Source organism: Staurois parvus, unplaced genomic scaffold (genome assembly GCF_062004578.1).
Source record: "Staurois parvus isolate SC_StPar_1 unplaced genomic scaffold, SC_StPar_1.0 ptg000090l, whole genome shotgun sequence".
NCBI lineage: Eukaryota > Metazoa > Chordata > Amphibia > Anura > Ranidae > Staurois > Staurois parvus.
Genome location: NW_028317886.1, coordinates 16,084,314 through 16,101,267, shown reverse-complemented (window position 1 = coordinate 16,101,267; position 16,954 = coordinate 16,084,314). Strand labels below are relative to the sequence as shown.

Genomic DNA, 16,954 nt, shown 5'->3' with positions numbered 1-16,954 from the left:
AAATGGATCATCATTTGTCCGATTTTCTCATTGTGTGTCCAAGGCCTTAGATAAGAAACATTAATTATCTAGTACTCCCAGGCCGTCTGCACACATTTTTTTCTTCTGTCCCCTATTTTACAGTGCCTTCACACAATCACATCATTTTCTTTAAGCTATTCTTTTTTGTAACTGGTACCTGCCCCATGCTCTGTTTACAGGACCCTCATTTTTGGAATAATATTTATGGTCCAGTCTGCCACACTGCCAGGCCTCCTGCCTCGGTTTGGTCAGACTCCCATATATATGCAGAACAGCCCCTCCTCACCTCCGCCTACTAACTTCTAGAACCTTCTTTAAGCTTCTAGAGCAGGTGGAGGTACCAGAGGACTGACCTGTAAAGACCTCCAGCTTGCCCTGAAGTAACCCTCTGTCTAAACCCAGGCATCTAGCAGGCCTCTAACTACTCTAAACAAACTATATACACTAGAGGGCTTTGCGTCTATTCTGTTGGAAATGCAATAAAGCTGTAGCTTTGTCCCTTTTCCAACTTAAACTGTGTTCTCTTTGTGGGTAAGGTTTTTATAGTTTGGTTATGTCTATAGGCCTATGTGTTTATAAGTCAAGCCTATCCCTGGAGAAAACAAAAAATCCTCCCTTGCAGTGGGGCTGCCTCTGTGCTGTAAGGGTTAAACCCTTCTTTATGTCCCCTTTAGGGGATCAGAAAATGCAGTTTCAGTGTCCTAATCCCCTATTCCACCAGCAGCCAAAGCTCTTCTTTTCTTCTTGTGGCTTGTAGACTGTCCTTAAACATCCTCATGCCTAATGTAGGGCTTAGAGCTCGATATTCTTGATGACATCAGAGATTTTGAGATTACCTGGGCATAGAGAAGAAGCTGTGGGTACTGGTCTTCCACTAAGCCCACCGGAACATCAGATTGGTTAAGTAAAATTTGCTTTTTTCTGGTACCCCAGACATAAATGAGCATGGAACCATTGCAGTACCAGGGTAGCTTCAATGCAAAGGAGGATTTTTGTCTTTCCAGAGTTGCACCTTAAATATCTAACAGCAGATTAACTGTGAGTTAAAAAGTCTAACTCCATGTTTCATGCCCCTTGGAATATTTTGTTTGGGCCAAGTTAACCTCACTGTTTTCTGGCAGTGGGATGAAAACTTCCCATCCCACTCATGAGGTTGACGCTCAGTCATTCAAGCGAAGCTTTGTATTCTATGAATGAGTACAAAGCCTCCTCTGATTGGCTGAGACAGGTTGGTGATGATCAGACAATCAGAGGGGGCTTTGTATTCATTCATAGAATATGAAGTGCTCAGCTTGACTCTATGTATATAGTTGAGGGTACATCACAGTTCATACAGCGCACCTGTTAGTGCAGTAAATAGTTTGGGCCACCTTGGCCTAAATAAACGATTTAAAGAGCCATTAAATGTGGACTTAGGCATTAACATAATCCTCTTCACATCTGTGTCTTTTTAATTGAGTAAACATTTTTAACTTAAATTTTTAAACTTTAAATTATCCCTCAGGGAACCAAGTACATACAACATCTTAATCCGTGGTCATGTTACAAATAAAAAGCACCCTTTTTGCTGACTTTAGCTGCAGGCTATTCTCAAGCCCAATTTATGGGCATTACTGTGAGGGAGGTACAGCCAACACTGATCCCCCGCCCCCTTTGTGTTCTTTTTCCATTATGAATAAAGTTGTACTAAACCCACAAAAGTAAAAACAGTCTGTATATGCAGTAAAGCATGCTTGTTATACTTGGTGTGGAACCTAAGGGGTTAATCCTCTGCATTGTGTAAAAAGGATGTTTTACCCTGTCTTCTCTCTTCCTCCCCTTCTTCTACTGTCCCCAATCCATCTGCTGATAGAACAGAGCCTTGGGGGAAAGCTGCACATACTCAGTTTGGTGTGTATTGGTAAAGAGGTTTTTTTTTTCTTGGGGGGGTGCATGTGATCAGCACAGGGCCAATCAGCACTATCCAGAGGGTCAGGGGTTCTGCAGCCTCGTAGGACAATCAGGGGAGAATGAAAACTTACAAGCTTTAACCAGTGCTCTACTGGACACTGATAGAAGTCACAAGACTGCACTAACTGCTGCTGAGAAACGGTATTTAGCAGTTTATATTTATTAAAATATTTGCTCTTCCATGTTCTGTGTACTGTGGGAGACCGGATATAGTGAATGCAGGGTCCTGGGTTTAGTAACACTTTAAACAACTATCTCTGCGAGACTGTGTGATAAAGCTGTCGACTGTTAGTAAACATATAGAGCAATGGTCTCCAAACTGCGGCCCGGGGGCTGGATGCTGCCCTTTGCTTGCCCTTATCCGGCTCTTGGGGCACTTTTTCTCCCACTGATACAAGACACTATTGCTCTCACTGACACCAACAAGGGGGCATAATTCCTGCTACCGACATCAACAACAGGCACTATTCCTCTCACTGAGACAAACCATGGGGCACCATTCTTCCCACTGACACCAACGATGAGGTACTATTTCTCCAACTTACACCATGAATAGGGAGTTATTCCTCTCACTGACACCAACGATGGGGCACTATTTCTCCAACTTACACCAAGAATAGAGCACTCTTCCTCCCCCTAATGCCAAAGATGCATTGTTTACTCCCAATGACGCAGGACAATTTCTACTCCCAATCGCCCCAGTCCGGCCCCCCTAAAGTCTGAAAGGCAATAAATTGGCCATTTGTTTAGAAAGTTTGGAGACACCTGATACGGAGCATCAGGAGATCTGTTGCACAGGCCCAACAGCACTAATTGTTTTCTCATAATAGTAATAGATCTGGGTTTTTGCTTACTATTATGAATGAACAATCAGTGCTGTTGGGGCCAGGGGCAGACTGACCATTTGGAAACTCGGGCACTGCCTGAGGGCCCGGGGTCAGTAGGGGGCCCCATGAGATGCCCCTGGTACCTTTTTCATAGGCTTTTTTGAGTTTGGGCAAGGACACAGGGGTCCCATGATCACCTATTGCCCGGGGGCACCATGAGTTGTCAGTCTGCCCCTGGTTGGGGCAGTACCTTGTATGACTAAGCCCCACAGTGCTGCCCATTCAGTTGTACCTATTGGATCTATTAGTGTTGCAGGACTGTGTGATCTATTTTCTGTGGTTGTATATTTCCAGGCAGCCAACAGGCTGTGTGATCTGTTGTGAATGGCAGTGCTGGACTCTAGGGCGGCCCCTATTGTCAGGGGTCAAAACTGTTACTCCCAAAACTCACAACTTTAAAATTGCTAGTGAGAATTCTTCTTTTAAGCAGCTCTAACTCTTTAGAACAGTCCAGGAAAACACAGAATGTACATTATAAAGTCACAAGTGAGTTTTATAGTAGGAGATATTTACAGAACTATTTTAGGTGACTTTAGAGAGCCGCTTGTAGCAATGTGTTTGTTTGCATTGAACAATAAAATCCATCTTTACGCAGATCATCTCTTACATAAAGGCTTATTGAGTACTGTCTCTGGGAAAGTCGCTGTGTTCACTGGATTATCTCCACACACAAATGAAGTTTGATACATAATGTCATTCTTTCTTTGTGTTTCTTATCCTTCTATTGCTGTGTTAAGAGCTGATTTTTATTGCCTAACAAAGATTCTGGGCAATGACGTTCACTTTTTAATCATGTGTATACAGTAGGCTGGAGACAGCTGTACATGCTGTACCTCTCCCTAGGTAGGAGTTTGTATTTTAGAACCTGGTTTCAAGACATGGCTGTTCTCCTTATGTGTGTGTTTATTGTTCGTTGTGTTTTCATTGGCATCCCTCAATGCCATGTGACTTCATCATGAAGTGCTGGTTTGCCCAGAGCGATCTCTGAAACATCAGCGAAAGTTATTCAGAATTATTGTTTACTTGAATACATTTGTGAGTGTTTATTTTATTTTATTTTTTTAGGTTTTTGGCTTTAGAACGTAATAATTAAAAATGGAAAGTGCACTCATTGATCAATAGGCTTTGGAGTGTTGTTTTCATTCTGTTTGATGTTTTGCTTAATGTGCCAAGATCAATGCATGGCATTCAGTAATGACCCATAGCAGCCAATAAGAAATCATGTTAACATTCTTAAGCTGTACATTGACATCCGGCTGTTTGAACTGATTTTCGTAAAGTCTATAGACTTGAGGTAACATTGCACATCTTGAGCATGGCGTTTCAGAAAACCTTGTATCACTGACAGCGTGGCACCTAGTAAAGGACTCTGGTTGTAGTCTTAGCTACTTCTGTTTTGTGGAGTGTGGACTTTCTTGGAAGACGTGCTTTCTAGGAGTGTATTTTTAGTCTACTGTAAAGTTTTACATATCTTTTTATCCTGGAAAACTGCATATGCATTCACCCTGTGCCAATGGGATCAACAACCAATGTTAGTAGGCTATTTTCTATCCAGGTTGAATGTTATTCATTCATAAAGAATAGTGAATCATAAATATACTGCATTGTGGCCGCTAGATGGAGCTGAAAATCATAGAAAATACATATCAGATTTTTCCTTCTAGTGATCATAATGCTGTATTTTCCCGATTTACTCTATCCTGTATGAATGAAAAACATCTGACCTGGCTGATGAAGTGTGATAGCTTTAAAATGTGTCCCTGTAGTGCATGTGTGCAGTAGTGTATTTGTGCTGCCCTAGGCAACACAAAAATTGTCTGGCCCCACAGACACTAACCATCACCCCCCCCCCCCCATTCCCCCTCCCGCAGAGAGAGCCTGACATTGACTAAACACCCCTACCCCCCCACCAAGGAGAGCCTTCCATACCCCCCTCCCCACAGCAATAGAGAGAGAGAGACACTCATCTTCAAAGCTTTGGACATCCCCGGGAACGAGAGTCAGGCACTACATACACATCAATCAGCCCGCAGTCTCTCTTTGATCCCACGTGATTCCCATGGCGTGCGTGTCCCTTCTTTCATCCGTTCTTCTGGGGGAGATGCTGCCCCCCTGAAAAACACCACCCTAGGCAAGTGCCTTGTGGTAAATATGACCCTGCATGTGTGTCAATCAGTGAAGTCAGGTGCAGGGGCGGACTGACCATTTGGAAACTCGGGCACTGCCCGAGGGCCCGGGGTCAGTAGGGGGCCCCATGAGATGCCCTTGGCACCTTTTTCATAGGCTTTTTTGAGTTTGGGCAAGGACACAGGGGCCCCATGATCCCCTATTGCCCAGGGGCCCCATGAGTTGTCAGTCCGCCCCTAGTCAGGTGTCTTCACTTCCGGGTTCAAGTACTGGATCCAGCCTTCTCCACGGACCTGTAACCACAGCTTCTATCCAAACACAACACATTGCTATCACCTTGCCGGTGGCCAAACCTAGGGATACCATTCCTGGTCCTATGCAGACCTATGTTGATTTTCCCATCTCGTGTCACTTTTTTAAGTGCAATAATATCTTTAATAAATCTCTCCCCCCCCATTGCAGAGAATAAATGCACGTGTAGTTTAATTGGACAAATAGCTCTGCAATAATTTTTTTTTCATTAATAGAATTGTTACTGTGACCAGACCAGAATGCTTTAGGGCCTCCATACCAGTGTCCGCTTTGATTCTCTGGCTCAGCTGCTGTGAGTTCTGCTGTTCAGACAGTGATAAGGGGCCAGCTCCTCAGCTCCTCCATTCTGAAAATGTTTTGTGTTCTTTTCACTGACCTGGACCCAGCACATGACAATAACTATTTTTTTACTGGAGTTCAGAGAAGGTGATAAAACGGGTAATGCTGTTGTGTTTTTAAATTTCACCTTTAATGGCCAAGCATGGACTTCACATTTTTAACAAGTGGTCTATAAATTTAAAGCCCAACTCTGGGCAAAAAAATCTTCTCATGCAGTGACGTTGTGGTCGCACTATATGGTCAACTGTTGGTTTAGTCTAGGGGTGAGGATAAAGTTTTTATTCACCTGATCATTTTGATCCTCTGGAAAATGGTGCTCCCCCATGGTCCATTGGTGGACTGTTCTGGTCTATGGAGTGTGCTTTGGGCATGATGAAATCAGGAACAGTCCACTACTCAAGACTGCTGAAGCGTAAGGGTGCTGGACCAGTCTTGTGCTGGGAGAATCAGAGGATTAGATAAGTACCTCTCCTGTTTCCAATCCCCTAGAACAAAAACAAGCAGTTAACCCGTGCAGTGTGTGGTATAAAGCACATGTGTAGTACTTTGTCCCCTCCTCTTAGATGTCCTGTAACACTAGCTGCAATGTTGGACAGGGTGCCCCCCCCCCCCTTGGTGCACAGCCACCTAATATGGCAGCTAGTAAGGATCCAGCTGCTGTGCTAGCGAGTACCTGTCTCCAGCTCCCAGCACTTAGCTTGAGCATCCACAAGAGGAATGCAGAGGGATGGGAGGCAGACACGCATCACTTTCCTCTGCAGTCCTCTTGCCTGTGCTTGGAGCCAGAGACAGGTGCTCCCTAGCAAATCAGCCATCTTCTTGCTAGCTGTGGTGTGGGGTGGCTGTGTGCCAAAGGGGGGGGGGCTCTGTCCCAACATTGCAGCTACTGTTACAGGGCACCAAGGATGATAGGACAAAGTTATTTTTATATATATAGATATAGATTATATATATATAATCTATATCTATAATCTATATCAGGGGAGGACTAACCATTTGATAACTCAGGCACTGCCTGAGGGCCCGGGGTCAGTAGGGGGCCCCATGAGATGCCTTTGGTACCTTTTTCATAGGCTTTTTTAAGTTTGGGCAAGGACACAGGGGCCCCATGATCCCCTATTGCCCAGGGGCCCCATGAGTTGTCAGTCCGCCCCTGATAGATACAGATATATATATATATATATATATAAATTAAAAAAAAAAGTGAAATCTCTTGGTCAGATACCATCCCCTTTCCACATAATATGAATGCTGTACTACTACTGAAATCATTTTTGAAGCCACTTTTTTTTTTTTTTTAAGATTGCTTCCTAGCCATGGCCTTCATTATGGTGTGCTTCCCGTGCACTTTACGGATCTATATTACAACTAGAGACTTGCTGTCCACTGCAATAGATAAGGTCATGTTTTCAGTGGGCTCTTCTTAGTCTACACATTGGAAAGCGATGACACTGCAGGAAATAGATAATATGGGAGGGATGCAATGTACAATGCTCGCTAGCTTTCAGCCATGACGTGATGGCTGAAATGACCGATAGCTGCTTTTTTGATGTGCTGCGATTTGATCGCTTTGAAAACAAACACCATTCTAATTATGTTCATCATGGCTTTCTCATAGCTCTGCCTGCTGTGACTACTGTGTCTGTAGGCATATTGGGGATATAGATAGAATCCTCTGTAGGCACAACCTACAGACTTAAACTTGGCTTTTCTGCTTCTATTATCCTGGATAAGCACCTGACCTGTCATTAAGACTTCTCTTTGTAGTGATGGTTCACTTTCTGAAGAATTCTGGTTTAGTACGTGTATCCACTTACAGGATGACAAATGTAATTATTGTACCTGTCATAGATTCTTCTTCCCATTCATAATATCAGATTTCTGTCTGAATGATCAGACCTAGTTATACTATGGATTTTTTGTCTCTTATGAATGGGGTGTGTTTGCACTTGTTCAACATTTTAAATGTTCTTTTATTTCATTTACAGGTTTCTCTTCTGGATGCAAAAAGAAGCATGAATATTGGAATATATCTAAAGCAGTTTAAAAAGTGAGTTACGACTTGTACACACACACACGCACACACGCGCGCGCATGTATGTATATTTATTTATATATATATATATATATATATACATATATACACATATATGTATGTATATACAGTGGGGATCGAAAGTTTGGGCACCCCAGCTAAAAATTTGTATTAATGTGCATAAAGAAGCCAAGGAAAGATGGAAAAATCTCCAAAAGGCATCAAATTACAGATTAGACATTCTTATAATATGTCAACAAAAGTTAGATTTTATTTCCATTATTTACACTTTCAAAATAACAGAAAACAAAAAAATGGTGTCTGCAAAAGTTTGGGCACCCTGTAGAATTTATAGCATGCACTGCCCCCTTTGCCAAGCTGAGACCTGCCAGTGTCATGGATTGTTCTCAGTCATCGTCTGGGAAGACCAGGTTATGTCAATCTCAAAGGTTTTAAATGCCCAGACTCATCTGACCTTTCCCCAACAATCAGCACCATGGGTTCTTCTAAGCAGTTGTCTAGAAAACTGAAACTGAAAATAGTTGCCGCTCACAAAGCTGGAGAAGGCTATAAGAAGATAGCAAAGCGTTTTCAGATGTCAATATCCTCTGTTTGGAATGTAATTAAGAAATGGCAGTCATCAGGCACAGTGGAAGTTAAAGCAACATCTGGAAGACCAAGAAAAATATCAGATAGAACAGCTCGCAGGATTGTGAGAAAAACAATTCAAAACCCATGTTTGACTGCACGATCCCTCCAGAAAGATCTGGCAGACACTGGAGTTGTGGTACACTATTCCACTATAAAGAGATACTTGTACAAATATGGTCTTCATGGAAGAGTCATCAGAAGAAATCCTCTTCTACGTCCTCACCACAAAAATCATCGTTTGAACTTTGCAAATGAACATATAGACAAGCCTGATGCATTTTGGAAACAAGTTCTGTGGACCGATGAGGTTAAAATTGAACTTTTTGGCTGGAATGAGCAAAGGTACGTTTGGAGAAGAAGGGGCACAGAATTTAATGAAAAGAACCTCTGTCCAACTGTTCGGCATGGGGTTGGATCAATCATGCTTTGGGGTTGTGTTGCAGCCAGTGGCACAGGGAACATCTCACGAGTAGAAGGAAAAATGGATTCAATAAAATTTCAGCAAATTTTGGATGGTAACTTGATGCCATCTGTGAAAAAGCTGAAGTTAAAGAGAGGATGGCTTCTACAAATGGATAATGATCCTAAACACACCTCAAAATCCACAGGGGATTACAGCAAGAGGCGTAAACTGAAGGTTTTGCCATGGCCTTCACAATCTCCTGACCTCAACATAATTGAAAATCTATGGATAGACCTTAAAAGAGCAGTGCGTGACAGACAGCCCAGAAATCTCAAAGAACTGGAAGACTTTTGTAAGGAAGAATGGGCAAAGATACCTCAAACAAGAATTGAAAGACTCTTGGCTGGCTACAAAAAGCATTTACAAGCTGTGATACTTGCCAAAGGGGGCAGTACAAGATATTAACTCTGCAGGGTGCCCAAACTTTTGCAGACGCCATTTTTTTGTTTTCTGTTATTTTGAAAGTGTAAATGATGGAAATAAAATCTAACTTTTGTTGACATATTATAAGAATGTCTAATCTGTAATTTGATGCCTTTTGGAGATTTTTACATCTTTCCTTGGCTTCTTTATGCACATTAATACAAATTTTTAGCTGGGGTGCCCAAACTTTCGATCCCCACTGTATATGTATGTGTGTGTATGTATGTGTGTATATATATATACATACATACATACATACATACATACATACATACATACATCTGTAAAGCGTATTTAAGCCTCTAGATGTTTTTAGATTTTGTCATGCAACTATGAAGTAGAACTATAGGCAAAACATTTTTTTTTTTCATTTTGGATAGCATAAAGGACGGTTATGACTCCTGTCTTTTTTTTTTTTTTTTTTTTTTTTTTTTTATATACCTTGTGTGTTCCATTGGGGAGATTTCCCTTCACATCCTGTCCAAAACTGAAAGTAAGAAAAAATCCCTCTAAAGTAAGGGAATCCCTGGTTGCCACTAGAAAGAGTGTCCCCATTGAAAGGTTTCTCCTCTATTTCTTTTCCGGGATTTTATTTCAATCTGGTGACAGCAGTAAAAGGGACAAATAGGATGAATATCCCCTCCAGTGGCACAGACAGATCATTTTTTCAATTAACACAACACATTCTCTGATTGGATCAGACGGAGATCGGTGTATCACTGCCCCTCCTCTCTGCCTCATCCAGTCAAAGGATGCTTTGTATTTATTTAAAAATACAAGGCTTTCTGTTATTGGTAGCAATGCAGGGCAAGTGACCCCTGTGGTCACTGCGTAGAGGTGAAGAGATGCTAAGGACAGTGCTCAGAAGATTGTGGATATCACTGTAGTAGCACCGACTATGACAGTGGTTGCCACCTTCCACAGTGGTCTCTCAAGCATGAGATATGCACACTTACATTTTTTTTTTTTTTAAATTGCATATCTGTCCCATTGAGGAGATTTCTCTTCTTTTCCTATCCTGTAGACACACAGTGAGAGGAAATCACCCTAGGGTAAGAAAAATCACTTCTGTGGCAGTTGTCACCAGAGCAAATATCTTCATTGTAAGATTTCTCCTCATTTCCTGTTTTGGTTACCCATCAAAATGTATTTTCATTCAATTTCATTCCAAGTGATATTGGTCACCAGAACAAATTAAGAGAGAGTGCATCTAATTAGCGAGGACACAGTCTGCAAAAACAACCTAACTTGGTTTTCTTACCGCTCTATCCTAGACTAAAAAAGGCTTTAAATTGACTTAAATGTTTTTTTCTTCTGAATTGTATTCTCAATGCTTCTGCTGACAGGTCTGCTAAACATATCATTGATGATATTCGGACAGGACAGTGTGGTTTATATGACTGCGAGGCACTACAAGAACTTCTTAAGCTGTCTCCAGAGCCAGAAGAGGTAAAACAATTTTACATACATACTGCATTATTCCACATAGTGTTATTCTTGTATGCAAACCTGCCCATTATGGAAGACCTACCTCTTAGTTTGCCCTCCTCCAGCTCTGATTGCTCCATACTCTTCCTTACCGCTGACACTGACTTTGACCAAGGGGGGGCCGCTGATGATGGAACTCCTGTATGTACGAGCTGGAGCTGCATGATCCCAACGCCTGTTCTGGACGTCTTGCAGATGTTGAGAGTGTAGTACATGCCAGTAGTGTACAAAAGGAAAAATCCCAATAGAAATGGAAAAGAGTTATTGACAGAGATAACTGGCTTTTTAATTTTTTTTTATTTATTTAGATAGTTACGTAGTCTGGCTGAAAAAAGACAAAAGTCCATCCAGTTCAACCATTAAAGAAAAAAAAAGTTATAATCCCATACCCACAGTTGATCCAGAGGAAGGCAAAAAAAACAGCAAAGCATGATCAGGGGCGGACTGACCATTTGGAAACTCGGGCACTGCCCGAGGGCTCGGGGTCAGTAGGGGGCCCCATGAGATGCCCCTGGTACCTTTTTCATAGGCTTTTTGGAGTTTGGGCAAGGACACAGGGGCCCCATGATCCCCTATTGCCCGGGGGCCCCATGAGTTGTCAGTCCGCCCCTGAGCATGATCCAATTTGCTCCTGCAGGGAAAAAAATTCCTTCCTGATCCCCCGAGAGGTAATGCAGGAGTCTCAAAACTGCTGTCCAAGGGCCACATCCAGCCTTCTACAAGATTTTATCTGGCCTGCAGCTAGGGTCAATGGCTTATTGAGCATTCCGTTCAGCAGAGGTTGGCTATGGCTTCTGCCACTTACTCTCCAGTCTCTAGCGCAGGTTCTCTCTTGCTGTACATGGTACTGTATGGTGTACATCGCCATCATTGGTTGCTGGTACTACTAGGAAGGTCCTCCGTCCAGACCTACTCCACCTCACAATTCCCACCCTACTGCTACAGTGATGCTGTAAGCCTAACAGTGGTAAGGAAGGGGGAGGGAATCTGTTGGGGACCCTGATGTAAGAGAGCGCTCTATTGGGGACCCTGAGGTAAGGAGGATTCTGATGAGGACCTGATGTAAATGGGGACTCTTAACAGGGTTCCTGATGTAAATGGGGACTCTAATGGGGGTGTAAATGGTGGGCTCTGATGGGGATTTTGAGTTTTTATAAAACTGATTTTCTTGGCCTGTGAATATTTGTAACATCTACAATGTGACCCTTGTGCTAACAAGTTTGGAGACACCTGAAATAATGCATAATAATGCACTGATGTTATTTATTTTTTTTTTTACTCTCCCTCATCCTGGATATCAGCTCTATTGGATCAGATACTGTATGTGGTGGTGACATTCTACATTAATTCTGTAGCTGTGCAATGACTTTGTGGAAAGGTTGCTGTTCTTGGCAGTGAAGGTGTTACTGATAAAGCCTTTGGACTCATTACTGACGTAATTCTGTTTCATTGATAGGTGAGCCCTGTGCTGTGGCTGTGCCTTTTATTCAATGTACTTGTGACTTATATGTACAGTTAAGAGAGCTTCAGTAGAACACATGTATTATTCAGATCTTAACCCAGCACGGACGCTTTTTGAAACACTGATGCCTTCCTGTGAAGTTTCAATTACCAAAGCATTTTGGACCTAAATCATGTCGCTCTTTTCACTTTTTTTCCAAGGTGATATGCATGTCCCTTTTTGTTTTGTGCTCATTTACTTTGTCTGAGCATCAAATAACCTGTAATCAATATTTAAGTTGGGAAAGGCAAATCCTGTTAGGTCACCAAATTCCAGTGTTAGTGTTTCCACTTGCTGCTCAACACCCTTCCTGTCTCCAACTAGATCATTCGGATGACAGTCACAGCAAAGTAAAGTCATGAATTTCATAAAAATAATAGTGTCTGCTAACGAGGCACAATGCTATTTTTACAAGTGAAAAGCCATAAGAATGCCTGTGATTTTTTTGTATTACTGTTCTGTGTTCATCTTCTATTCTTGATCTGGGGTCTTGGGGTCACCAGTTCTCCAGTGAGGTTCAAATACAGCAAGCAGTGTGAAGCAACATATTGAAAGAACAAATGTGCCTGATTTTTTTGGGCTTGTTCACACTATGGTGCAGAGACATCAGTTTTCCTGCACGTGTTCTGCAAAGGCACAACAAAATCAATTGTTCTCTATGTGTCCTGTTCACACCACTGGAATCTGCAAGGTGTATAAAACTAATTGAAACGCACATAAAAACTGATGTCTCTGCAAGTAAATCTGCAGATCAGTTTCAATCGGCTCTTCGGCACGTATGGTGTGATCGAGGCCTAAAAGCTGGGAATAAAGTGTATAATAGTGTAGATATTGCAAATCCAAAGTGTGCGGGCCCTGAAACATAGCTACAACATCCCATATAACTTTATAGAGATATTGAAATGAAAACAGATCGGCTTTTTGGGTACCCAAAGACTAAATCTTACATTGTTATAAAATATATACTTTTATTAATAACATTTAAAAAAGCACACAGTCCATATACAGTAATGCCTACATCACATAGAGATCCTTAGCCAACCCTAAATTTAGACATCACTACTCTCAAGTCAACTTGTTGTGTTTAATGTTCACATTTTACATTGTCCATAACAATAGTTATAGTAGACAAGGAATCCTTATTCCTCTATGCCAGTGGTCTCCAAACTGCAGCCCGGTTGCCGGATGTGGCTCTTTGCTTGCCTTTTAATCAGCCTTGGTGTACTATTCCGCCCACTGACGCCAACGGTGGGGCGCTATTCCGCCCACTGACGCCAACGGTGGGGCGCTATTCCGCCCACTGACGCCAACGGTGGGGCGCTATTCCGCCCACTGACGCCAACGGTGGGGCGCTATTCCTCCCATGATGCTGGAACATTTTCTGCCCCCAGTAGCCACACTCTAGCCCCCTAAGGTCTGAAGGACAGTAAACTGGCCCTTTGTTTGGAAAGTTTGGAGACCCCTGCTGTACACGTTCCTCGTATGTACTTCCTCAGGAGGATGATTGATGCTAAGGCCTCGCTCACATGATTATACTACAGCAAACACGTGTTCTGTGCATCCCATTGCCATTCATGTCAATTAGGATGCATTGAGTACATGGCCATAGCCACTGCTGTCAATTTGACAGACATACTAGGGTGGGTGCATGACCCTAAACGCAGACCGCAAACACGATCCGCACACAGGTGTTTGCATTCTAATTCTATGTTAAACATAAAGGCAATTACTAGAAATACATCACATTTCTGAATCTCAATTCACATTTCATAGTTGTGTGATGTCCAATGTTGAATGACAACATTATGATTTTTTTAGAATAAAATACTAACTGGATATGATAGGAATTCTCCTTTAAAAGTAGACTCGGCCAACCTTGTCAAAATGATCCTTGGCTTCATGGAGAGAAAAAAATAACATGGAGTGTCTAATGCTAAAGCTGCTGGAGAAGACTCAGGAGAATCACACGTGTCCACCTAGATATATAGCCATTTTAATACCTACAAAATCTTGTGACTATTATATATTGCATATTTTAATAGGTACTGCATCTCTTGGGATAATTTTTATATTTCATATGGAATATATTTGATAGTTGTCTAGGTAAATAACAGTTTATATATACAATAACACTGAAAGAAATGAAGGATGTGATTCAGCCTCCTATAGGGTGTTCTGTAGGCTTATTGATTTCACATTTTTTTTTCTATTTTGCTACACGCCGGCTGCAGCTTAAAGGTTTGTGTGCTATCATTCTCAGTTTTCATCAGACTATGCTCCTCCTCCCCAGCCTAATGAGCCAGCATATGTAAAGTAGGGCACTTGAGCAAGTGCTTAATAAGAACCTTAATAAGAACCTTTGTGATTTATGAGAACATTTTACCCTTCACTTCCATTGCTTTTCTTAGAATAGGCTATAAATATCCTAGGACTTATATTAGGAATTGTTGGAGATGAATCTTCAGGGCCGTCTGGCCTTTTACGTAAGTTTAATCGTTGAGGGAAAATGTTTTGTCTACAGCACTTATGTGTTTTGATCTCATCTCCTCTTCTATTCTCTAAACTGAAAGCCATGTGCTGAAAAAACAAGTTAATTAGAATAACTGCATACTGTAGAATACTTTATTTTTCCTCAACATTAACATTCATCTAAACCCAAAATATACAGTATATTGCAACTTACCGATCATTAGATGTAGTGGTTGCATTAGTTTTCCATTTTTTTTTCCTCTCCTCTGTTTTCACCTGGTAATCTTGGGAATAACACACTTAGGGTGACAAGGCACACTCAGTCCACAGTATCTAGATAGGAGTCCTGGTTGTCACTAGGCTGCTATCCAGATTTGGATGTCTTCCTCTGTTCATCTATATTATATACAGGGCAGGGAATTAGTTTACAAAAAGAGAAGCTTGAAAAGAAGACAAGGTTGTTTGTGATTTCAGTAAAATTCACAAACAAGTGACGAGGACACAGTATTTTTGGCAAGATTAACAGGTGTTTTCTGTGCTTGCTGAAAATGTTGTTGGCCTGAGAAACAAAAATGAATGCAGCCACAGCATCCAAGGACTGGTAAGCTGCAATATATTACATGTTTGTTCTTGGGTTTAATCAAGCTTTAAGAGTGGGTTCATAGGTTATATGTTTGCCCTATCAGAAACCTCCTGCAGCTGCTGTCTCTTTTGAAATCGCTTTGTCATTCACAGAAATCTGTGAATGAATAAAGTACAAGTCCCATCTGCCACTGCAGCAGACAGACTTCTACTTCTCAGTGGAATACAAATACAGTAATCGGTGTACTTGTAGTCCATTGACACTTCCTTCGTCTCTCTAACTGAAAGCCCCTATATAGATACGGACAGGTGCAATGCTTTGCTGCCTGCTTTTTCTGCAAAAGTATGTGCATTTTTTTAAGGTGAATTTAGTCTTTAAGTGTTTCCATTTGTGGTTAGGTACACTTCAGCTCAATGCAGCCAAATGTTCCCATACAATAAAGTAATAGTAAACATTCCCTGTTTTTCCTAAGTAACAAACATGTTATACTTACCTGCTCCTTGCATTGGTTTTGCACATAGCAGCCCAATCCTACTCTCGCTCTCCCCCTGCCAAGTGCCCCTATAGCAAGCCACTTACTATGGGGGCACTCACGAGAGCGCAGCTTGGCCCCGCCTCCTGCTCTGTCCCCACAGGCTGTGATTAACAACAGCAAAAGCCAATGGCTCCTGTGAGAGAGATGAGAAAAGAGTAGGGCTGCTGCAGACGTGTACAGCTCTGTATCATGTTCTGGCTCAGGTAAGTGTAAAAGTGGGGGAGGGGGGAAGGAATTGATCACAGAAGGTGTTTTATTTTTGTTTTTTTTGTTGTTTTTGTTTTTTTAACTTAATGCATAGCATACATTATGGTTAAAAAAAAAAAACCTCTGCCTTTAGAACCACTTTAACCATTTTAGGCTGTGATTTAGTGGGACCACTGCACAGGAAGGATGGCCACACATGACTGAATGCAACATCAATAAAGTGTTTATAAACACAAGGGGATTTTTGTTATTGTTTTTTTTTTTTAATGCATTCTCTGCCTTAAGGTTAAAAAAAAACTTGCACTGTGATCCCTCTCCTCCCGAGACTTGCATGACTCCTGCCATTAGCTCACGCAGCTGTCAATCAGATCAAGTGAGGAGGGAGCTGGAGTGGAGCTGAGCTGCACTATGTGTGTCTATAGACACACAGCCCACCTCGGGAGCGAGCTCACACGTCTGCCCCCATAGCAAGGGGCTTGCTATGGGGGCAGACACAGAAGAGGAGCAGCCCAGAGCTCCAGTGGTGGACCCCAAAAGAGGAAGTTTGGGTAAGTATTAGGTAAGTATAAACCTGTTTATTATTTTAATTAAAAAAAAAAAAAAAGACTTTACAACTGCTTCAAAGTCCACTTTTGCAGCCATATTGGGATAAAACTGACTTTATATGTCTTACATGCTTTTATTACATAGCATAACATTAGCAGTAAAATGTTCATAAGAAATTATTTTAAAGTGAATACTGTAGATGCAAACTTTTGAAAATCAGGTACTTACTGATGCATGGAGTCCAGTGCTGTCTTCCCACAACCAGTTTTCCTTACCACAGCAACACTGCCATCTTGGATATGGGAACTGGCTGGGGTTTCCTGAGGAACCACAGCAGGTTCTCAACTGTGCTTTGAAATGTCCCTATAGCCTCCTGGGAAAAGTGATGTGCCCCAGGAGACCTTAGGAGGGAGTGGG

General features: G+C 41.9%; 1 protein-coding gene across 1 annotated transcript in view; it reads left to right on the top strand.

The window, feature by feature from the left end:
• FHDC1 (FH2 domain containing 1) overlaps positions 1–16,954 on the top strand; it is an 85,381-nt gene that overhangs the window by 43,111 nt on the left and 25,316 nt on the right. The window contains exons 3-4 of the mRNA XM_089670448.1: positions 7,625–7,686; positions 10,555–10,657. Coding sequence (XP_089526574.1) covers positions 7,625–7,686; positions 10,555–10,657 — 165 coding nt within the window. The remainder of the gene's footprint in view (positions 1–7,624; positions 7,687–10,554; positions 10,658–16,954) is intronic.